Source organism: Lactuca sativa, chromosome 3 (assembly GCF_002870075.4).
Source record: "Lactuca sativa cultivar Salinas chromosome 3, Lsat_Salinas_v11, whole genome shotgun sequence".
Taxonomy (NCBI): Eukaryota; Viridiplantae; Streptophyta; class Magnoliopsida; order Asterales; family Asteraceae; genus Lactuca; species Lactuca sativa.
In genome coordinates, this window is record NC_056625.2 from 133,786,532 (window position 1) to 133,810,370 (window position 23,839).

Genomic DNA, 23,839 nt, shown 5'->3' on the forward strand with positions numbered 1-23,839 from the left:
GCACTTTTCTGAATAGTTTTTTCATAAGTTTCATAAACTACTTTTTGGCTTTTTAACCAAAATAATTTCAAAAAAAATCAAACATTTTTTGATTTATTGACTTTTTCACTATAAAAATTAATCCAAACATATTAAAAAAAATCATTTAATAACACTATAATATAAACCAACAAACACTTCTATCTAAAAAGAGCACTTTTAAAGTTAAAAAAAAAAAAAACACTCACAAACACCCTAAATTGTAAACCTATACATCAATTAATTAAACGCGAAAACCTTTGCTCAGCCAAAATGGGTAGTGACATTAGAAACGACTCCAGTAGCAGCGGGGAGGAAGACGGCGACGCTGAGTGGAGAGCCGCCATAAACTCCGTCTCGTCAACCACTCCTTCCAACGGCTCCGCCGCTGTCAATGGAACAACCACAACTTCTACCGCTTCTCCCACTCGCGAAAATCAAGCCAACTCTAAGAGCATCAAACTCTACCACATCAAGGTATTTCTTCGTCAATTACGCCTCCGATTCAAAATTTACCATCAATTCATTACAATTAAAACATTCACATATCACATTATCGCCTTGTTAATTTCCTTAAACATTTACACCCCATCACCAATCGATTCATGGATCTAGCTACTTAGGGTTTCTAAAAGTTTCAAAATAATCTCTCGTTAGTTCTTCATTCATCGATTTCATCACCGATTTTGAATCTAACACCACAGGCACAGAAGCTATTGGATGACATATTGGAAAAGACGATAGAAGTAGTGAAACATCAGCCAACGAAAGTTGCAGAAAACCATTCTGATGTAAACGGAGGAGGTGTTAGATTGTTTCGAGATGCTCCAGTAGGAATATTATTCGATCAAACTGGTAAATAAATCGATTGAATGAATACACACATGTTCTTCTGGTTTTGTTAACTTTATACATCTGTTCATCAGAAGAACTTCAAGGGCCATTAAAGCGACCAAGAATCATCCCTAATGTAGAGATTGATGAGAAATCAAGAAAGGTATGACTACTTGAGTTTTTGTTGCATTAATCATTGTTTATGTTAAAACTAACAATCTGGGTTTTTGCAGTTTAGAAAGCAAATAAAATCGGTTGTTGTTGAAGGAGATGATATATTGGTGTCAGCGAAAGAAGGTAGAGAAAAGCGTTTAGCGAAGCTTGAAGCCATGGATGCAGCTTCAAAAGCAAAAGCTAGAAGAGAAGAAGAGAGAGTTGCAGACCTGAAAAAGATTAGAGGGGAAAGATGGTTGCCTGCTATTGCTAGAGAAATGAGATCCAAGTAAACATTTTTTTTTTTTTTTTTTTTTTAAAATTTTAATTTGCATCATTTTTGTATGTACATTGAAATTGATCACAATGTGACATTTTTGAAAGAATTTTTGTTGTAGTGCAAATGTCAGTGAGCATAGTGGTGTTTGAAGGATAAGATTATTAAGTAGTTTTTTTTTTCTTTGTATAACTTTAAGGTTTAAGTTCCGATTTTATTTTTGAATATTTCTTATTGGGTTATTTGAAAAACGCCAATAGAAAGACAACAATGTTTTTACATGTTCCAATTTATTGTTTAAAACTCTTCACTTTTTTTTTCAGAAAAAACTTCATATTTTTTTCATATTCTTTTTGTTTTAGCAAGTTTACCGATAATTGACAAAAAAAAAATCCTTAAAAAACCGAACTTTTTTTTTTATTAATCATAGAAAGTTAAAAGCTTTATATTTGACAGATTTGTGTTTTGGCTCATAGTTTTTATGTTGATGTTTGTTCTTTGTGGTTTTCAAGATTTAAATTTAAAAGAAACATTATATTGTTATTGGAACAAGGAGAAAAGTTGCTTTTGTAGGGTAATTCTGGTTCTTGTTGAATATGCATATCAAAATCAAAAGACAACAAACTCCAACTCCAATCTATGTTTGGAATTCTAGTATCATATGATTTGATCCATAATCATCTAATTAGATATTGGATTTGTATTTTTTTCATCAATGATTGACTTCTTGAAAAGACAATAAGTTAAAACTATGTTTAGATATAGAGAAAAACCTTTTAAAACAACTTTTTGTTTAGAATTTAAAAAAGAAATTTCAAGAAATCATAATAATTTCTAACTTCTTGAAACAATATGACATATTAGGTTTACAAAATAGATAAAAGTTCCAACACTTTTTATCTTATTGACTTTTGCTACTATAAAGCTAATCCAAACACTTTTTTAAAACCTCTTTTTCCCACTTTCATAAGTCAATAAATCATTTTGGATAAAATTTATTTTTAACTTCAAAATCAAAATCCCAAACACCCTCTACACGGTTAACAACAAGTAAATTACATATATACCCTTATGTCTAGGTTTAACAATAACACATAGAATCCATAATGAGGGAAGGCCATTGGCATATAAATATATACATAAAAACATAAAATCATATTATTCTTCAATCAATATAAATTCTCAATTATCATAATATACATATAACTTATAACATTACCAAACCCTAATCCATATTTTCACCTATTCATTTCTATCTCAATCACTATAAAGTATAAATACACAACAATCATTCACATAAAAACCCTAAATTCACCAAATTCCCTAAACCAACATATATCATATATTGTAACAATTAACCAATTAATTAAAAAGAAAAAAGAAAAAAGAACCAGGAAACGAGTAATTTCCTGTAAATGACTTAATTTATTCATAAATATAATTTCAAATATTATTATTATTATTATGCCTTCAAATACCCTTTTGCATCTAGATAACAAATCACTTTATCAGCCATAACCTCAGGTGAAGGACACACATCTCCTTCATATTCCAACACTATCTGCAATTTCAATATTTAATAATTATGGAAAGAACAAATGTACAATTTTTTTTACATATTTTATTTTAAAAAAAAAAAAATTAATTTGTTAACACTTAACATACCTCTGAATTTAATGGTGGCTCATATGGATCATCAACCCCAGTAAACCCTAACACATCAAATTGAATTTAATAAAAATATAATATTTTTGTAATTCATTGTAAAAAAAATAAAAATTACCTTTAATCTTTCCAGCTCTTGCAAGCTTGTATAAACCCTTTGGATCTCTAGCCTCACAAACCCTTAAAGGCATATCCATGAAAACCTATTTGAAAACACAAAATGAATCATTAGAAGAAAAGAAAAAGGTGAAATTTATAGGTATAGATGATCGAATCATAGAATTGATAGAATCATAGAATGATAGAATAGAAGTAGAAGCAACCTCAATGAAATCGCCATCTGGGAGTATTGATCGAATAGCATCACGATCTTTCCTGTAGGGAGATATGACACTCGCTATGCAGATGATTCCAGCATCAGAGAACAGTTTTGCAACTTCTCCTAATAATCCGATCCATGAATCACGATGTAATGTAATTAGAGGATAAGAAGAATAGAAGAGGTTTGATTAAGATGAAGAGATGTGAAGGAATTGAAAACCCACCGATTCTTCGAATATTCTCGGCGCGATCTTCGGGTTTGAAAGTAAGATCACGATTAAGACCATGCCTGACATTATCACCATCAAGGACGTATGTCAGCTTCCCTTGTGAATGCAAAGCTCGTGTTAATGCACAAGCCAAGGTGCTTTTTCCTGAATTCGTGTTCATAAACTAAGTTGAAAATGAAATACGATCTAGAAAACATTTTCAGATCTGAAAAGGACTTGATTACTCTCTGTAATTAGATCAGAAAGCTTGAAAAGATGAAGGTTTTGTTAATTGTTATGTAACAAAAGTACTAACCTGAACCACTGAGTCCAGTAATCCAAATGACGCAACCTTTCTGCTGAAGCAATTCCTGTCTGTCGATTTTCTCTACAGAACATTTATGCCAAACGATATTCGTGGATCTCTTTCCCTTTGTTGAGATTTCATGACGAATCGAACCTACTTTTCATGAATTAGTTACAGAATATTCGAGATAAACAACTTTATAATTCGCATCTGTTACAATTTAGTACCATTCGAATCATCCGAATTGTTGATGATGCCACTTTCATTCGATTTGACTTCAATACCGGATTTTAACGAAGACATTCGAGGAGTCTCCTTTGCTTTGATATGCGACAAGTTCGTCGACGTTGACGTTAAGTTCCGACGGCAATTTAGCGACGTTGCCGGGAAGTTCACGAACCCTACCTTCGTCGATTGGGCTTCGATGAGATTACGCCTCAGGGAAAAATTGAAAATCAGTGAGTGATTTTTTACCTGAATCATCGCATTGGTTTACAGCGTGAAACAGTACACACAGCATCAAATTTGAATCTGTATAAGTTCGCGAAAGAAATAAATAGAATCAAATCTATAGATCAAATCTAATAGTATAGTTACTGAAATTCATATGAATGAGAAGATCTTACACTTACTGTATCAAATAGGAGACGCGAAAAGATGAGAAGTGATTTATGATTAATCAAAGAAGTGGGTGGTTCAAAAAAAGGGGAGGATCTCCATTGTTCTCCGATCTTCAATCAGAGCTTCTTGTCGCAGCTCATATGGCTGCCACCACTACCTTAAATTTAAAAATAATAAAATGAAGTGTTGCTATCCTCATTCTAAATACAAAACATATTATATATTTTTGAATTTAGTGTTAAAGTTTGATATTGGTAATTAAATTATTTTCTAAGTATTTATTTAATGGATTTTTTTATTTTAGTTTAATTCTTCGGTTTTTTTTAAGTTTTAAATTTGTTTCTTACTTTTGTTTGGGTATGTATATTACTATCATTAGTTTATAACTGAATTACGGTTACAAAATTAATTAAAATTTGATAATAAAATTTAAAATTATTAATTAATTATTTTAAATAAATTATTAATTAAGAGATATTTTTTAGTTATATAAAATTATAATCGTTGATTCAAATAAATATATAAAATTATATCACCTTATAATATATATTAATTTTATTTTATTTTTTATTCTAATGTTATTAATTTAACGTAATTATAGTGAGAAATTTAAAATTTAAAATTTAAAATGAAAAATCAATAGATTGACAAGTAGCATTACATTAATTTAAGAGACCTAATAAGGTTATACATGACAATGACAAAAAGAAATATTAAGGGGAGCGGGAAGCTTCCCTCCCACTAGAACACTGTACCGTGGGTGAGGGAAGCAACCCGCGGAAAAGAGGTGGGGGAGGGGGTGTCACACTCTTTCTCCTCATTCTATTGGCAAATTCTTTTTTTAATATTTTTTAATATTTATAAAATTATATACCTACTAAAAAAATATAAAAAATATATTAAAATTCATGGTTTTTTATTCTCTACAAAATGAGTATAATATATGTATGAAATATATTTAATAATAATAATAATAAATAGTGAGGAGAGCTTCTCACCCATTTCTTGGGTTTTAGGTGAGGGAAATGGTGATGTGGCCTACAAAAAATGAGGGAAACATCCCTCTCATATCTTTCACTCTTTTAGAGAGATTTGGTATTGTGTTTATGAGGATGATGTGACACCATTACGTTAGAGTGAACTCCTCTCCTTTTATAGTGGTAGTGATGTGAAATCATGAAGTAGTCCCTCTTATGTTTGGCTGTGGGATCTCTCTCTCTCTCTCTCTCTCTCTCTCTCTCTCTCTCTCTCTCTCTCTCTCTCTCTCTCTCTCTCTCTCTCTCTCTCTCTCTCTCTCGTAATGGAGTGGAGTTGCTATGAGGTGACATGTCTTTTTGACATATGTTTATCACGAATAGTCTTGATGTTATAGTAGGTCTCATATAGTTAGGGTTGACAAATCAAACAGTCATTTTGTGGTTTACTTGACACGAAAAGACACATTAATTTTTATATAACACGACAGGACAAGACATAACGTCATGTGTTGTTTTATTGACACGTAAACACGATAAAAAACGACCAAACGACAAAAAACGAAAACGTTTAAATAATATTAAGCTTTTAATTTATTTAATTCATAATTAATCATACAAAACACAACAAACACGAAAACACAATAAACATATGTTAATATCGTGTGAATTTTGTGTTGAATTATGAACATAAACACGACATGACATTGTGTTTTTTATACTTGACACAATCACAAAATATACACGAACTAAAAATTTAATTTCGTTTTATTTCATATATTTATTTATTGTGATTAGTTCTCATTCTGAATGTAGTCATGTTACACAACTTTTTTTTTTAGCATTTCGAAGTTCCTTTATCTTGTATCATTTGTGTTCATTCTGTATGTAGTCATGTTACATAACTTTTTTTTTTTAGCATTTCGAAGATCCTTTATCTTGTATCATTTGTGTCCATTATATCCATATGATTTGTCACAACTTTTTTTTATGTATTATTTCCAAAATTCATTTTGACACGAACATTGCGGATCATTGGCGATAGCTTTTACAAGCCTTATAGTAACCGATTAGACGTAATACTAACTATGCAAATAGTAAACTTTGCTCATGAAATAGTTTCGAAAATTTACTTAACGAACCTTGTTTCATGGAGATTATTATGGTTATTAAATAAGTGAGATCTTGATAGTTACCTAAAAATATAATCCAATATATTTGTGAATTTGTTTTTGCCTTTTCAAATTTCTCTATAAATACAAATAGACGATGGGTATTGTGCACGTAAGCCTAGCAAGTAATTTTACTTTTTTTATACATTAAGTTGCGTTTATATCTTCGCAACTAAATTAACTAATAATAAATGAACAACTATCAGAAAATATAAGTACTTGATTAATTATAAATGAACAACTATCCGAAAATACAATTACTTAATTAGTTATTAATGAAACAACTATCCAAGTTGTTTCATTGTCATCCTCACAACATGTTCCTAGAATAAAAAATTTAAAAATATTTATAAAAGCAAACAATATAATTGGTAAAGACTAATTGGTATTAAGCTGGATTTATTAAACATTACACCGAGCTTACCCTTTCAAGATTTGTCTATAACTGATATACTCTTATCTTCAACCGATGGTTTAGGTTTACTAAATTTTCCTTTTCTTCTGAAAAGAAAGATATGACTTATTTATAAAAATACCTTAATACAAATATATTTTAATATCCTAATTTAAAACATGTTGACAGTGACTAATTAAATTTAGGGATAATGACTTGAAAAGGTAACGAACTTTCGATTTTTGTCACATTTAGTCACTAAACTTTTTTTCGTTATCTATTTGCCATTGAACTATTGAAACTGTTCACATTGACTTGAAAAGGTAACGAACTTTCGATTCTTGTATTATGTTTTAGCAAATTATTTATTTTTGTTAAATTGTAGCAACATTTGTTGATGAAGAAATCTATGAAATAAAAAAAACAAAACAAAACCCTGAAAATATATTTAAAAAAAAAAAAACCAAAACCGAAATAAAAAACCAATGGTTTGACATTTTCCAAAATAAAAAATCAAAATTTCCAATCTGATTTTGGTTTTACAAAAAAATGAACCATTCTCACTGATGTGAATTATGACCATTGGTTTGGCATGCGAAATTTGTGACATCCCATGAATATGTAGTTACAACATTGTCTGAACTCGTAATTCATAGTAAGGGGTTAGAGTATCATCGCATGAATACGTAGTTACAACATCGCCTGAAATCGTAATTCATCGCCTACAGGTTATGGGCCTGCTTGTGTTTCCACTGGGTTGTCTAGAATAGTCCGTGGTCGCCATCTATACTCTGGTAGATGACTACATCGCCACATTGCTGGTTAAAGTTATGGTATCTCCTTTCATCCTACACCACGTATTCATCATCATCTATTTACCTAATTATCATCACCTTTCTATCATCACCTATCTCTCATCATTTTATTTCATCACATTGCTGGTTAAGGTTATGCTTCCTAACTTCGAGCCCCAAGGTTTACTCTACTAAAGCTTCATATTCTCGGCTCTCTGGACCTAGAAGGGTCCAGATCTATCACACCAAAAAGCTCAAGATAGCTCTTCCTCTCACTTTACACACTCAAGCTCGCTAGGGTTCTCACTTATGGGAAAGGTAGTCGCAATTGAAGGCCATAAGTGCCTTTAAATATGGCTCAGGCCCAAAGATTTAGGGTTTCTGCCAACAGGGCGGACTCGTCGAGTCGCCTCACCGACTCGTCGAGTTCATTCATTAATCCGAGTCATCAGTCGCGACCTTACTCGACGAGTTGAGGCGTCAACTCGTCGAGTCTCTCTTCTTAACTCAAAAGAAAAATACTTAAATTATGATACCTGGAAATCCGGATGTTACATTTTGTTTTTTTTATTTCATAGATTTCTTCATCAACAAATGTTGCTACAATTAAACAAAAATAAATAATTTTGCTAAAACATAATACAATAAGAAGCTTGTTCACATTTAGTCATTGAACTTTTTAGAGGGAAACGAACTTTCGATTTTGTTCACATTTAGTCACTAAACTTTTTTTCGTTATCTATTTGCCACTGAACTATTGAAACTGTTCACATTTTACCCTTATGACCGGTAACAGCCGGTCATAAGGGTAAAATGTGAACAGTTTCAATAGTTCAGTGGCGAATAGATAACGAAAAAAAGTTTAGTGACTAAATGTGACAAAAGTCGAAAGTTCGTTACCCTTTCAAGTCATTATCCCTTAAATTTATCAAGAGAAATCAAAGGTACACGCCAACAAAATATATTTCTTATCAGCAATATAAAAATATGACAAAACTGCAAATCAGCCCTTGTATTTAAAAAACTTTAGATAGAATTCAAAAAGTTTCTAACTTGCATGAATGGTTCAAAATCAAGAATTTCTTTTGGTTTTGGTCATGAGTAATTTGAAATGACTATTTTGTCCTTATTATCTCTTTTTTCATTTTTTATTTGTTTTAGTATTTAAATATTTATAGAAAAATAGAAAATAAAATAAAACCCACAACCCCCCTCCCCCTCTCTCTCTCAATCGACAAGCCTTAAATGACGCCACCACTTATGTTGACTCTCACCCTTAATTCATCGTCGATAGTGGAGATGGATCTCGGGTGGATACTGTAAATATGGATCGAAGGTGGTGAAGGAAGGCATGGAGGCTAACGATCAGCCTTGATCCATACAAAGCATTTATAAGCTATGTCACCGTTAAAATCCTACCGGGGCCTTATTTATCGATGATTCTTGCAATCACAACCAATGGAGGCCGATTCAGAGGCCACTTAACCCTAGCAAATAGTTCATCTGCCGCCGATTCAAGTACTCTGACATCGATTGAAGCTCTGGTTATGGAGGTTTGGTCATCAAAGTTATACCTGGTTTTGAAAGCCTTTTTCGAAATTCTATGTATCTATGCTTGTTTATTTGGTTTAATCGATCAAACTCGGAACTGGTACTCTAGATCATTGGTCATTCGTTTATTTGATCTACACCCCTTCACCTTACTCTGCCATTTCATTCATGTTTCAGCTTCATTTTCCCCACCTAGGATTTGTTCAGAAACTAATGATTCCTCCCTATAACCACTTATTATTGTGTTATCTTGAATTGAAAATGTTGATAGTCTGTTGATGTTTTTGTTTTCTTCTATGATTCCAGTGAATTGTGATCTTGCTGCTCTTTCAACAAATCCAAGATTTGTAGGGAATGGAGCAGATCTTAATTGGTGATTCCTGAGAACTGGTAAACTCTTGTGAATTTAATGATCTGTTATTGAGAGATTAAGCTTTGGTGTTGAATTTAAAGGAGTGTTATAGGAAGAATTATTGGTAAACCAAGATTTGTCTTTGAAATGGACAGGAGGTGATAATTGGTGGTTGTTATGGTGTTGTCGGAAAAATAGAGGTGTCGATGAATGGAGATGATGAGGGATGGGGTAAGGACCAAATCCCATTGGAGAGAGAGAGAGAGAGAGAGAGAGAGAGAGAGAGTGTGTGTGTGTGTGAGAGAGAAAGAGAGAGAGAGAGAGAGAGAGTGTGTGTGTGTGTGTGTGTGCGCGCGCGTTTGTGTGTGTAAGCATTTTTTATTTTCAATTAAAGTATAAAATAAATATGGAAAAATAGAAAAAGAAATTAGAATGGCAAAACGGTCCTTTCAAGTGCTTCATGGACCAAATTCACAGGAAATTCATGGTTTTGAGACAAAATTCATCGGAAATTCTTGGCTTTGAACCATCCATACAAGTTGAAAACTTTTTGAATCTTATCAAAAGTTTTTTAATACCACATGGATCAATTTTATAGTTTTGTTTAAAAATATTATGGTTGGACCCACGACACATCTTGTAGCCTTCATGAAATGTAACTACTAATATGGTAGCCACGTACGCTAGTGCACTAAAATGATCATATTTTGAAGGAGCATTATCATTATAAAACTATAATATTCTGGATTTTAATCAAAAGATACAAGTATTGCCAAAGTTTATTTGTGGACTCACGTAAAATATTTGATTTGACAAGAAACAAACCGATAAGATTAATTTATATTTCGTTATTAATTTCCAATACAATGGTTCAATCATATAGAAATAAATAAATATGGCTAGCTCATCCTCTCTTTATTCACACCGTGTCGTTATTTTTTACAATGATTCCATAAGAGTAGTCGGTATGGGCCAAACGAGGTTCGACGCGAGTGATGGGTCATCTCTCGACGCCGTCGTAACGGGGGGAACACCGTCCCCCTGCTCGTTGCAACTCGTCGAGGGTGATTCTCGTTGACGTGGCGACGGGAAGAAACAGAAGAATTGTGACCGTTTGAGTTTTACTTTGAAACGGTTTGAAAAAAAAGTTAATTATTAAAAAAAAAATTATCCTATAAATACCTCTCATTTTATTAAAAATTTCACACTTTCTCTTCTCCTCTCTACATACTTTCAATTATCTTCAAAAAAAATATGGATCCTTTCGACTCGTCCGATGATTCAGATGACGATATTTTCGAGAGGACTTGGCGGATTATATCTTCTATGGTAACAATAACGATAACGAATAGCGTTGTATTTTTTTTTTTTTGAATTTGGATGTTATTTCTTTTTTTGTTTTTGGATATTATGTGTAATTTAGTCTTTATGTTAATTTTAATCTTAAAATTTTTTTAATTGTTTTTTATAAATTTTAAACATTATGTTTTATTTATTTTTTATATTTAAAAAATATGTGTCTCAATTTAAAAAAAATCGAAATAAATAAAAAATAAACTATAAAATGGAAAAAAAGTTGGTGTCATAACAAGATACAACATGTTGTCAATTTCCTCATTTGGTGTTATAACACCATTGATGATGTGACACCAAAATGGTGTTACATCTAGTTGCCCACACCTTATGGTCTAAGAGACTTTGTATTTATAACACTTCATATCCCTCCCCCACACGTTTTCTCACTCCTTTTGGGACCATTTTAAGCTGCGTGTAACAAGGTTCTTCAAGAATAGAATAAAAGAAGACCCAATAAAATTATGGTCAAGATTATTATTGATGTTGTCGTGCGAGACTCCTGATTCTTACTCTCAAACTCTCTTCAAATGTTGTGTTGGTGATTTTATATTATTAATATTATTTAAATATAATTGGGTTAATTTGTTGATCAATATCACTTGACAATTATTATTGAACAATTTGGTATGATGCGGAGTATATATTTGTTTTTAACTTTGTCTTTGTTGAAAGTAGAACAAATTGGTTTTGATTTGTATTGGGATTTAGATAATGTTCTTTACACTTTTAGTTTGTTTTTTAGTTAGTTAGGTTGTTCTATTCCATGGGCATTGTTGATGATTTGTTCTCATCAATGTTATTTAAGTGTAATGAGATTACTTTGTTGATCAAAAGTGATCTTGATAAATATTAAACAAGTAAGGAAGGTGTGGAGTACACACTTGTTTAAGTTTGATCAAATATCAAAGCACACTGTCATTTAGGGGCGAAGCCCCTGAATGAACGGGGGTCCGGGGGCAACGCCCCTGGGAGCGGGGTCCAAGGGGCAGCAACCCCTAGCTGGGATCGAGCTGCCAAGTCAGCGCGAAAATTATTTATATAGGTTGTGTTACTATATAAAAAAATGCATTAGAAATCCGGTTTTTTAGATAATTGACCCATTTTGACTTTTATTCAGAATACCCGTTTTGGTGGTTTTGTGATAGTTTTAAACTGTCATATGACAGTTTTCAGACAAATATCTAAATTCAGTTTTTGGTCTCTTGGTACTCACGAAATCATATCCTTTCATTCTCTTTCTTTTTCTCTGATTTTATCTAAGTCTTATCCAATTGAGGATTTGAGAGTACCACCCAAATACTTCGATTAGAAAGTGATTATCACGATTCTCATATTTCCAAGTGTCATTAAACCCATATTTTTAACAAGCCTGTCCTAAAAAACCTTTTTTATTTTCCGAGTCCCCAACATTTAATTGTATTTATTTTTTGGGAAAATGACTCTTGAGGGTAACTAAATGTTGCGTTTGTTTCATTTGGTCCATTTCATTTTTTTCGTACTCAATATACCATCGAACTTGTTGTTTGTGTTCACCATAACCCTTTTGACCGGATTTTGACCTGTGATAGTCGGTCAAAGGGTTATGATGAACACAAACAACAAGTTCGATGGTATATTGAGTACAAAAAAACGAGTACTCGTAATCTTCGGGTTACGAGTACGAATTGATAAGTTAGAAAAGTTGTTGTGTAGGGATTGAGGATTCGAGGAGAGTTGGTTTTCATACTGAGATCAGTGCAGACACTACACGACTTTGAGGTGAGTTTTCTCCTAGTAGGAGTGGGTATACGGCCATAATACCGGCCCACAAGTAAGAGTGTTGGATAGATGATTGTCTTTGTGATAATTATCTAGTGTTGATATGAGATATGATTATTGTGCTTGATATGTTTACTATGCTTGATATGTGTTAGCAGTAGTAGGGGTGAAATAGCCCCTGGTTACCGGTTGAAAGATACCGAAGGGGAGGGTAGCTCCCAGTTATCGGTTGAAAGATATCGAAGGGGATGTTAGTTCCCAGTTACAGATTGAAAGATACCGAGGAGGATCCCAGCTCCTGGCTATGCCCGACAGTTACCGGTTGAAAGATACTGAATATTATGCATTATTTGGTATGAGTATGATAGGGGGAACTCACTAAGCTTTGTGCTTACGGGTTTTAGTTTTAGTTTCGGGTACTTCTTCATCTAAGGGGAAGGAGTCGGCTGGGTAGCAGCGCATCACACATTTACACATGATATTCCGCATTTGAGAAACCTGGGATTGTACTCTGATATTATACTATTTACTAATATGGTTTTGAAACTTGTGATTTGTGACTTTATGTTTGAAAGAATTTTAAATGTTGTTTTCCGTTAACTATTTTACAATTAATATACTTTAAAACAAAAAAATTTGGGTCTCGATTTTGGGATGTTACATAATAATGATAATGAACTTAAACATAAGTTATAATTAAAGAAGGGTAAGCATAACTCACTTACAAGGGGGTTTAGCTAGGAGTCGGGCTTTGTAGGGACATAACTTTTGAGCCGAAAGCTCTCCTTCTCGGAGCCTTCTGGCGTTTCGGGACTCGCCTCTAGCACTTGCGAAGTGCTATGGAAAAGAATAGAAGGTTTGGGGTGTTTGGGAAAGAGTTGGAGTGAATTGGTGTGGAGAAATGAGGAGAAACGCCACCTATTTATAGGTTGCCAACACTTATGTATGCTGGGCGTACTGCTTGTTACGTTGGGCATAACCCTGCCAAGTGTCACAATCTCATGCAAAACCGTGGGGAGGAAGGTGTGGCCTAGATCCTGCCACGTGTCACTCGTTGGTTAATCCCAAAAACTTATTATCTTCTAAAATCCGTAATTTTCACATACGAGCTCCGTTTTTGACATTCTTTATATCTACGTTCAGGTAACGATGTGATCTAAACCTTTCGTTTAGATTCCATTGGCTAAGTTTGACTTTATTTTTAAAGCTATATTTTAACAGGCTTAGACAGATAAAGTCCGTTAAAATTTCATAACTTTGTCATACGTCGTGCGTTTTCATCTATTTTTATATCGTTGAGCTCCTATTAACGAGATCTTCGGTTCTCATTTAGATTTTGTCGACTAAAAATCTATCGATCTAAAATTCGATTTCCGGGCTGCATACTGCTATGCCAAATCTTATAAAAATCATAACTTCCTCTAACGAAGTCAGATTTGGATGTTCTCTATATGCACGCTCTCGGTTTAACATCTACTACGATTTTCGTTTAGATCGCTAAGGCTAAAAAGTATTTTATCCCAAACTCACTTCTTATGATACACATCGTTATGCCGGTTTTGTCACAAAACTTCGAGGGTTCATGACTTCTTTGTTATAAGTCGGATTTTAGCGTTTATATGTACGGAATCCTTGTGACATATACTATAACTTGGTTAAGATTATTTATTCTAAATAATATTATATCAAAAAGTCATTTTCAACGTTTATAGGGCAATTGGGAAGTCATAGGGCAAAAATAGATGTTTTGAAAATGTTGAGTGATCTAATTTGTAAATGAAACAATACTCAAAGAACATTTTGAATCAACATAGAAAAACTTAATGGATGAGTTTCAATTAAATGAAAATGATTGGTTTAATGAGATGTATAAAATGAGAGATTTATGGATTCCTGCTTATTTCAAAGAATGCACATTCTCCGGATTGATGAGGACTACATCAAGATCTGAAGTTGGAAATTATTTATATGGGCTACTCTCTAACTCATATTTGCATTTGACTGAATTTTCAACTCATTTTGATACTGTATTAGAAGGACAAAATGCATTCTAAGAAAAAATTATCATGATTCAAGATACACAATACCAGATTTTAAAACCGGATTGAAACCTGAAGTTGAAGCAACTGAATTCTTCACAAGAAATATTTTCTTTGATATTCAATCAGAGATTCTTGCATCAATGGTTAGTTGCATGTTAATAAGATTAGAAGAATCTGAAGAATTGAAAACATTCTGTAGCACCTGTTTCCTGGTACGTATGATCTATCTAAGTAATTTACATTTTTAGCCTTAGACTCGGCGAGTTGTAGGCCCGACTCGCCGAGTAGAGTCAGGATATTAAGCACGTTTAAGTTGGCGACTCGGCGAGTCCCCCCTGTCTGGATGAAACCCTAATTTCAAGGGTTTGCACCCTATTTAAATCAACCTTATGCGCCCCAAGCCCGACTCCTTCACCCTCAGAGCTCCCTATATCGTCGTAACCTTTTTTTTTGTGAGATTGAAGTGTTTTGTTGTGATTTCTTGAAGATTTTAAGAGAAGAAGGAGAGTAGATCAAGAGGAGAAGAAGGAGGCCAGATATCTTGGTGTTATTTCAGAGATTCATTGAGGTATAACTCAGTTTCCTTCTGTTTTTATGCTTAAAGTCCCTTAGAGCACCATTAAAGTCCTTCTTGAACCATTTCCAAGCTTGATTATGGATTAGGGTTTGTAATGAGTTGATTAACCTCTAGATCTAGGCATGTTTGAGCTCCAGAAGCTCAGATTCATGGCCTTTATGGAAGTATATTGCTTGAATGTCCTAGATCTACCATTTTAGCCTTTATTAAGCCTTAAATCCCCATCATATGCATGTATACACGTAAAGTTGGAAACTTTACGTGTAAAACCTACCCTAAGAACCCAGATCTATGTATAGCATGAGCTGAGTATATAGTAATTGCATGTGAACGACTCGACGAGTCGTTCATCGGACTCGGCGAGTCGAGTCGCGAGTCCCCGAGTTTTCCCTTTTTTGCGTGTTTGCGGAGTAGGAGTTATGAGTCATGGGTGTACTTAGTGAGTCGGAAGCCAGACTCATCCATGGAGGGACTCGGCGAGTCAATGCCCTGACTCAGCGAGTCCAAGACAATCTTCTTACCTCAAGAACAGACTCGACGAGTTGTTCATACAACTCGGCGAGTCTCAGCATAGAGTGTTCATCAGATGAAGATGAACTCGACGAGTTGTTCATGCAACTCGGTGAGTAGGATGAAGGACCTTTGGACATCAATTTAGAAGGAGAACTCGTCGAGTCAATTCCTAACTCGTCGAGTAGAGACGGGATTAAGGACAATCGAATGGATAGGGACTCGACGAGTTGGCAAGCCAACTCGGCGAGTCGGGTCAACTGGAAGCTGACTTTGACTTGGACTTTGACCTGGTCAAGGGTAAAATGGTCATTTTACCCTAAGTACAACTAGCAGTGTTTGACTGAACGTTTTGTGGGAATTATAGCCGGAGGACTTCTGGAACAGCAGCAACAGCAGTAAACAGTCAGTTCCCGCTCTAATCAGCAACTACTTTGAGGTGAGTTACTTTCCAGTAGCGGTGGGTCTACGACCACAATGCCGGCCCACCAGTAGGAGTTGTATGTTAGATGATTGTCTTTGTGATATCATCTAGGTTTGCTACTACCTGATATGTTATATGCTCGCATAATATGTTAAATGTGATAGTAGTAGAGTTCGGTCGTTAGGACCGAAGGGTAGTCAGCACCCCAGAACGGCTTGACATGGGTAGTCAGCACCCCATAATGGCTTGACACGGGCAGGGCGGCACCCCAGAATGGCCGCACGGGTAGGCCGGCACCCCAGAATGGTCGTACCGGGTAGGTCGGGCACCCCAGAATTGTCTGGCAGTATGTATGCTATGTGGATATATGGTATGTGGTACAGTGGGGGAACTCACTAAGCTTCGTGCTTACGGTTTTTAGTTGTTGCTTCAGGTACCTCTTTTGTCAAGGGGAAGGAGCTGGCGCGGTAGCGGCGCATCGCACACATGCTTTTGTTTTCCGCACCACGAGACATTCTGGGATTTGTACTCTGACATTTTGATTGATTACATGTTTTGGTTTTCAGACATAGTATATGTTTATGAAATGGATTGATCAAACAATGTTTATTTACAAATGATTTTACTAAATATTGATTGAAAAATGAAATTTTTGGACGTAAAAAATGGGTCGTTACACATTCATAATTAAATATATAGACAAACATCCAAAACATCATGGCCAATTTGAGGTACATTATAAATTACAATTATATTACACATATTATATTAAATTATATTGACTATTGACTATTTTCTTTTTTTACAACTTAAACTTTTTAAATCGGATCAAAAACTTCTTTGTTCTTGCTAAAAATTTGAATTGACAAGAATTTTATGTAGACATTGTTGCTATGTTTTAAGAATGGAAAGTGTGGAGAGTTATCCAAAAGAATATTTGACAAAAAGATGGATAAAAGATGTGGTACCACGATACATGAATACTTATAAAATACCAAATGTCCATACAAAAGAAAAGAAAGAAGAAATTCAATCTGTTATACGGGAACTAGAATTTGCAATGGAGTTCTGCATTGATAGGCTGATGAATGACTTTGACAAATTGATCTTGTTCAGAAATGATATGAATGAGAAGATGAAAAAGGTTGACAATGAAACAAAAAATGCAAAATCAATGAAAAACACAAAAGTTATTGAGACTTTGATGGGTATGGAACAAAAGGAGAAAGTAAACATATTAGCTCCTACATTAATCAATAACCAAGGTGTTCGAAAAACAAAGAAAATAATGAAGGGGAAGAAGAAGATTGGTGCTGAAAAAGCAAAGAAGAATGAGAGAAAATGTCTTAAATGTGGTAAATATATAAAATACGACACAAGTGAAAAACATGATGCACATAATTGCCATAAATTCGCAACAGAAGAAGCGAGATCTAATGTTTGATAGATATTAAATTTGTTTGATATATTTTTAACAAAAGAACTATATACTGATTAATAAGTTTGTTTGATGTTTTAAATAAAATGATGTTCTAAATATTAAGTTCTTATTGAATCATTTTACCCTTATATTTTTTATGCAAACAATTTAATTCAAATATGAGTTATAAAGTAGTTGATAAGATTGTTTGAATGTTTAAATAAAATAATGTTCTAAATGGTAAAATCTTTCTGAATCTTTTTATGTTTATCTTTTTGATGCAAAAATATTGATCCAAAATTATAGATACAATTTTTTAATAAGATTTGAAATTTGATTCACAAAAATAAAAAATTGTGCTTCATTAATTTATGAATGAAATATTTTAATAAAAATGTTTGATGGTTTGATTAAAATGATGTTCAAAATAACAAATTCTTTTTGATTCTTTATATATAAATAAACTTTTGATGCAAGTTTTTTGATCCAAAATATTATTTATAAGTTTTCAATAAGATTAAAAATTGTATTCAAATAAATATACAATTTTTTTTTAAATTAAATGGTGTTATAAATGATAATTTCTTTTTGAAACTCTATATTTTTTTTATTCAAAAACTTTGATCCAAAAAAGTAGTTATTTAACATTAATTTATTAAAGATTAAAAAAATATTAGTGGAATAAAAACAATTTTGGTTCATGACTTTATACATGACATTTTTAATATAATGTAAGGCATTTAATTTATAAAATCATAATAAAATTTTGAAACAATGAAATTTCTCATCATCAAACTATGAATAAAATATGGTTTAAAATAAAAATATACAATTTTGAATTAACTATAATAGTATTTATCTTAAAAACACATTGAGCCACACTTCTTAATTGTAGAATGCTTAAAAACATATTGGGACACATACTAACATACATAAAGTTTTTTTTATATTATTTTTCTTAACTAAGAAAGTATTTGACTTAAAGTGTCGCTAAAGTCTCTTTAATAGGATATCACCACAAGAAAAATAATAATATTATATTATTCATGGTAACGGAATAAAAAAATATATGTTAATATCAATTATATTTTTATGAATAATTTGAATCAAAAAAATTATAAAACACAATTTTGTATCATATCATAAGTAAATCATAGATTATCATATCATGGTGATCATTAAAAAAATATACATATAAATTTTAAACATAAAACAAACAAGTATACTTATATAGACTTCTTTAGCATCATTATAAACCAACATTTATTTCATAGCATAAGTGTATCATAGTTTACCATATGATGGTGATCATCAAAAACAAAAAATAAAACATACATATAAATTCTAAACAGAACACAAACAAGGATACTTATATAGTATTCTTTATCAAACCACATAAAAACCAAAATATTTTCAAGAGGAGACACATCAAATAATCAGAGAACAGTTATTGCTTTAACCCTCACATCAACTTCATGTAAATGACCTTCATTGTAAACCTTCTTCCTCTTGTAGCTTGTTAGATTATCATAATCGTCAACAATTGTAACAAAAGAAGCTTTGCATGAATTCATGTCTGACAACAACATCTTACAAACATATTTCCACGTGTCTTATCAAGCATAACCCACTGTCAACATCATTGTCTTTAGTCTGCCAGTCCATTTGAAACGTTTCCATCTTCATTATATTGAATGAATTGACTTGAGGATGATCCAAAATAGTCAAATATTGTTTAAACGTTGTCTTCTACATAAACAAATTTTTTATTAGTATAAAAAAACAAAACAAAAAATAAAAATAAAACAAACAAAAATAATTACCAAATTATCAAGAAAACCCCGATATTTTGTAGGGATCCTTCATGTAGTCATGTTGTTATCAATCATTTTGATCTTTCCGTTGATTAAATAAAAAACAATCAAAAAGTAATGTACTTTCCTAAGAATAGGAAAGAATACTTGTTGAAAAAATAAAATGTTAAAAAATAATATATATATATATATATATATATATATATATATATATATATATATATAATTTAATTAAAATAAAGAAATATAAAAATAATTAATTAAGATACCAAATTAACACGTAAACTTTTCCAAATGACTTTGAATTCTGTCTACAAGTTGTGCATTAATATTATCCGTCCTCTTGAAAACAATATTTGTCTAACAAAATGAAAAAAAAATTATAAAATATAAAATATATATAAAAAACAATACGGATCATACCATAAGTGAGCATGGCATGAAAAACCTTGAAGGAGTAGTGTGACTGCGACCTTTATATTTTTCAAGATCATTCAGAAAAACAAACCATACATCATTAACACCTCTGTGAATCCTACAACCCGGTATAAGAGACTCCATCAAAAAATCGATATCAAGTAATCTAACAATTTCAGACAAGATAAACAATAAATTGAACTTCAAATACTTCCATTAATAAAAAAAACGAAACAAAGCAGAGAAAGATGAATACATGAAAGAAAGTATAAATAGTTCAATTAACTAAACAACGATATCAAAATGTGACAATATTAAATAATCTAACAATTTCAGCAATGACAATCAATAAATGGAACTTAAAACAAATCAATTAACAGAAAATCGAACCAAATCACACAGAGAAAGACGAATACAAAAAATATAGCAAAAAAAGGGTTTCGTAATAATTAAGAAAATGAAAGAACTGAAACAATGACAAATAATCGATCAATCTGAACAACAATATAGCAAAAACTAACAATAAAGACTTTGATTATACATAAAGAAATCAAACACGAACTTAATAACATAAAAACTAAAAAACAAAAGAGTACTTGCTTCCATAAGATCAACTAGAGAATTGCGAAGATTAAACACGATGATTGAAAAAGTATTACGACTTCGAACAATAGGATTATACGATCGATGCTTGATACATTTAGAAATGACTGAGAACTTGATACAGTGAGAAAGAACGAAGAAGAATGAAGAAAATGAGGGGGGGGGGGGGATTAAATCACACAGTAACGAGGATTTTATTTTTCCGAAGAACGATTAAGCCCTCAAAACAATCACCCCTCCCAGTAAAATGGCAAAAAGTTTGATATAATTTAAAAAATGTCACCGCCATTTTTACGAAAAATACAATTAAATAAAAAAAATATCATAGCCCTTCAAATTTTTAGATGGAGAGTCATGATTAATCCTCACAGTCCTCAACGAAAAAGGAGTTATCACTCGATCCTCTCTCTCTCTCTCTCTCTCTCTCTCTCTCTATATATATATATATATATATATATATATATATATATATATATATATATATATATATATATATATATAGAGAGAGAGAGAGTTAGGTTCAAATGTTTTCACTATCTATTGTGTGCATGTATGACTGATTCTGGACCAATCATTTTAGTTATTTTAAGAAAGTAATTAATGCATATTAAATGTTGAAGATGTAATTAATACCTATTATATCTTCAACATGTAATATGCATTAATTACTTTCTTAAAATAACTAAAATGATTGGTCCAGAATCAATCATACATGCACACAATAGATAGTGAAAACAAAATAACCTAACCCTATATATATATATATATATATATATATATATATATATATATATATATATATATATATATAACCAATAACTTTCCTACATCTGGTAGTGCTGTGCGTTGATCTTCGAGTTGTGTACACTTATGATAACTTGATCATTTGAGCTATTAAATTTGCTTTGGAAATTGGATGTTTTTAACGGCCTAATTGAAATCTGCTTTTCTAAGTTCAATAAACTGGTTCAAACAGTTTTTTACTGGTTCTATCAATCCGGTTCAATCCGGTTTTTAAAGAACCGTCCGGTTCGACCCGGTCTAAAAATTGGCATAAAACAGATCGTTCTTGAATCACTCTCGTCCCTGGTTCTAGTCTTAATCGGTTTTTAAACAACTTTTTGACACCATTAGATGTATTTTAGCCAACTTTAAAGATTCTTAACTCCGACGTATGATCTCCAAAGAACATTTATCACATCCAAAATAGTGAAATACCACATACTTTCCAATTTACTATTTTTTATGCATCTCTTTGTCAAGTTTGAGTATCGACTTCAATTTGTAAATCTTACATATTTATTTACCATTTCGAACTTTATTTCCCTTCTATTCACATTTCATTGTTTTTACTTTTGCATATCACTTCCATTATACAATTATTCCTTATTTCACTCTTGCCAATTATTAACTTCTACATGAAATGCTAATCGTATCTATTTGTCTTTTTTTCATTGAGAAAGTGTATGCAATTTAACAAATTACTTCTACTTAATTTGTGTCTAGCATTTCCATAGATTAGCTTAATACAACTTGACATCATAACATAAACCAATTAGTATGCTCTTGAACTTCTTTCATTCTATCCTTTAAATCTCAATTTAAATCATTAAGTTTGACTTATTAGAAAGGTCAATTTGTGAATATCCGACTATTAACATATATGCATTCGCTTCTTTATTGATTATAGCTCATCCTTTCAAATATCTAAAGCTAATTTTATCATATATATTAATGAATCCCAAACAATTTCATGTTTCTAAAGTCTAAACACAATTCTCCTAGGGTTAGGAAAACACCTTCAAGATTATGTCCACGAGTAGAAATCACGAGTGTTTTGCTACTCCCATAAGAAATTCGATCATGGGTGGTCATCTCCGGCCAACCATCGCCATCGCCGACCACCGGCATAGACTAGCGCCGCTGTTCTCCTCGTCTTCTTCTCGTTGGTCTCTTCTTTTTTCTTATTTTTGTGGCCCATTTGCCCATGTCAAAGATTTTGATCATTTAATAAATCCAACTCTTGCTACAATGAGAATTCCACATTTGACCCTTTTCTTTTATTTCTTTTCTTAAATTCCGAAAATAACATTTGAATTACCAAAATTTTATTTTCTTCCCTTTTAATATTAATCCTCAATAATACATCATATTAAAAATCCGTACTTAACTTTTTTTTAAATATAAAGTTCTATGTATTAAGAATTGGGCTTAAGACATTTTGGTGGGCTAAATAACTTATAGACTAACTTAGTTAAGCCCAATGATTCCATTTATCATGGACTAACTTCCTCCATGGCTCTACATCTACTTTCATCTCTATTTTTTCTTGGCTCTTCTTCCATTGGCTCCTTCTCTTAAAACAATTCTCATTTGAAATTAAACTTGCGTTTAATGTAATCCATTTCACGTTTTGTACTCAAGCATTTTGTAGTAACTTTAAACCAGAAAATGTGCTTATGTGCCTTGTTGTTTCTTGGTGTTCTTGTTCAAATTTAAACTTGAAATGCGTCTTAATCATAGACGAGTTATATATAGACAGACAGAGCCTATCAATTTTGTCGTTATACTTATAATAAACTGGTTTTTTTAGTTTCTTGGTGTTACTTGTGTTGCGTTTAAAACATGCTTTGTCTTTTGCTTCCTAATATTTGATTTATTATACTAACTATTAAAGTATTGTTATGTTATATATTGCAACTATTTGTGTGACCAATATATTATATGAGTTAATTTTTAAAAAAAATGTTAAATATAAATGTTAAAATATTTGAAAACTTTTAATTTATAAGAAAATAAGAAAAATAATGATTATTATAAAGAAAATGTTTTTTATATTTTAAATTTAAACAAATAATTTAAATAAAGAAAATATACTAATTAGCTTTAATTTTGGGAAATTTGAAATTAAAAGGTAAGTTTATTGGTGAAATTAATATTCATTTATTACTACATTTATTGCAATTATTACATTAAAATATTATGTGAAATTTAATAAAATAGAAAAACTCATAAAATGAGATGTAGAAAAAATTTAATTCAAAATAACTATAAAATGACATTTGGCAAATTGAATAATACTGTGACAAGTGACAAAAAAACATTTATTTATTAGAGAGGATAAGATAAATTTTGTAAATCATTCATGAAAAAGGTTGCAAGATTTATTAGTTATCGGGTGTTGTGTTCGATACTTCTATCGCTTCTGGAGCTTTTCATAATGTCTAAAATTGTGCTCCTACGACACAGAAGAAGAACGCAAGCGAAAAGTGGAGT

General features: G+C 31.8%; 3 protein-coding genes across 7 annotated transcripts; 2 read left to right on the forward strand and 1 right to left on the reverse strand.

The window, feature by feature from the left end:
• The first annotated feature begins 226 nt into the window (after positions 1-226).
• On the forward strand, positions 227-1,441 carry LOC111903106 (uncharacterized). 2 transcript variants are annotated; one of them, XM_023898895.3, is made up of 4 exons: positions 227-495; positions 723-873; positions 948-1,015; positions 1,086-1,441. In XM_023898895.3, the coding sequence occupies exons 1-4, from the start codon at positions 292-294 to the stop codon at positions 1,296-1,298; spliced, it is 636 nt and encodes a 211-aa protein (XP_023754663.1). In that variant the 5' UTR covers positions 227-291; the 3' UTR covers positions 1,299-1,441. The 2 variants fall into 2 exon arrangements, with proteins under 2 accessions (XP_023754663.1, XP_023754662.1); XM_023898894.3 differs by having other exon boundaries at positions 229-495; positions 945-1,015.
• Positions 1,442-2,440: 999 nt separating this feature from the next.
• Positions 2,441-4,588, reverse strand: LOC111903105 (adenylyl-sulfate kinase 3). 4 transcript variants are annotated; one of them, XM_023898892.3, is made up of 9 exons: positions 4,417-4,587; positions 4,259-4,315; positions 4,012-4,185; positions 3,794-3,937; positions 3,493-3,642; positions 3,271-3,389; positions 3,066-3,150; positions 2,948-2,994; positions 2,441-2,843 (listed from the first exon to the last, which is right to left on the reverse strand). In XM_023898892.3, exons 2-9 carry the CDS (start codon positions 4,302-4,304, stop codon positions 2,745-2,747), a joined length of 864 nt encoding a protein of 287 aa, XP_023754660.1. In that variant the 5' UTR covers positions 4,305-4,315; positions 4,417-4,587; the 3' UTR covers positions 2,441-2,744. The 4 variants fall into 4 exon arrangements, with proteins under 4 accessions (XP_023754660.1, XP_023754661.1, XP_023754658.1 ...); XM_023898893.3 differs by having other exon boundaries at positions 4,411-4,587; XM_023898890.3 differs by having other exon boundaries at positions 4,012-4,315; positions 4,411-4,588.
• Positions 4,589-17,213: 12,625 nt separating this feature from the next.
• LOC111903124 (uncharacterized) lies at positions 17,214-17,753 on the forward strand. Its single transcript, XM_023898911.1, has one exon. The coding sequence runs from the start codon at positions 17,214-17,216 to the stop codon at positions 17,751-17,753; it is 540 nt and encodes a 179-aa protein (XP_023754679.1).
• Positions 17,754-23,839: the final 6,086 nt, after the last annotated feature.

What these genes read in the sequence shown, in the direction of transcription:
- LOC111903106 (XM_023898894.3), top strand. Translation starts at nt 292, where the DNA reads ATGGGTAGTGACATTAGAAACGACTCCAGTAGCAGCGGGGAGGAAGAC. An exon ending in AATATTATTCGATCAAACTG is followed by an intron (nt 874 to 944) that starts GTAAATAAATCG and finishes TCTGTTCATCAG; the next exon opens with AAGAACTTCAAGGGCCATTA. An exon ending in TTGATGAGAAATCAAGAAAG is followed by an intron (nt 1,016 to 1,085) that starts GTATGACTACTT and finishes GGGTTTTTGCAG; the next exon opens with TTTAGAAAGCAAATAAAATC.
- LOC111903105 (XM_023898890.3), bottom strand. Translation starts at nt 4,267, where the DNA reads ATGATTCAGGTAAAAAATCACTCACTGATTTTCAATTTTTCCCTGAGG. An exon ending in CAGATGGCGATTTCATTGAG is followed by an intron (nt 3,151 to 3,270) that starts GTTGCTTCTACT and finishes GTTTTCAAATAG; the next exon opens with GTTTTCATGGATATGCCTTT. An exon ending in AGCCACCATTAAATTCAGAG is followed by an intron (nt 2,844 to 2,947) that starts GTATGTTAAGTG and finishes TTGAAATTGCAG; the next exon opens with ATAGTGTTGGAATATGAAGG.
- LOC111903124 (XM_023898911.1), top strand. Translation starts at nt 17,214, where the DNA reads ATGGAAAGTGTGGAGAGTTATCCAAAAGAATATTTGACAAAAAGATGG.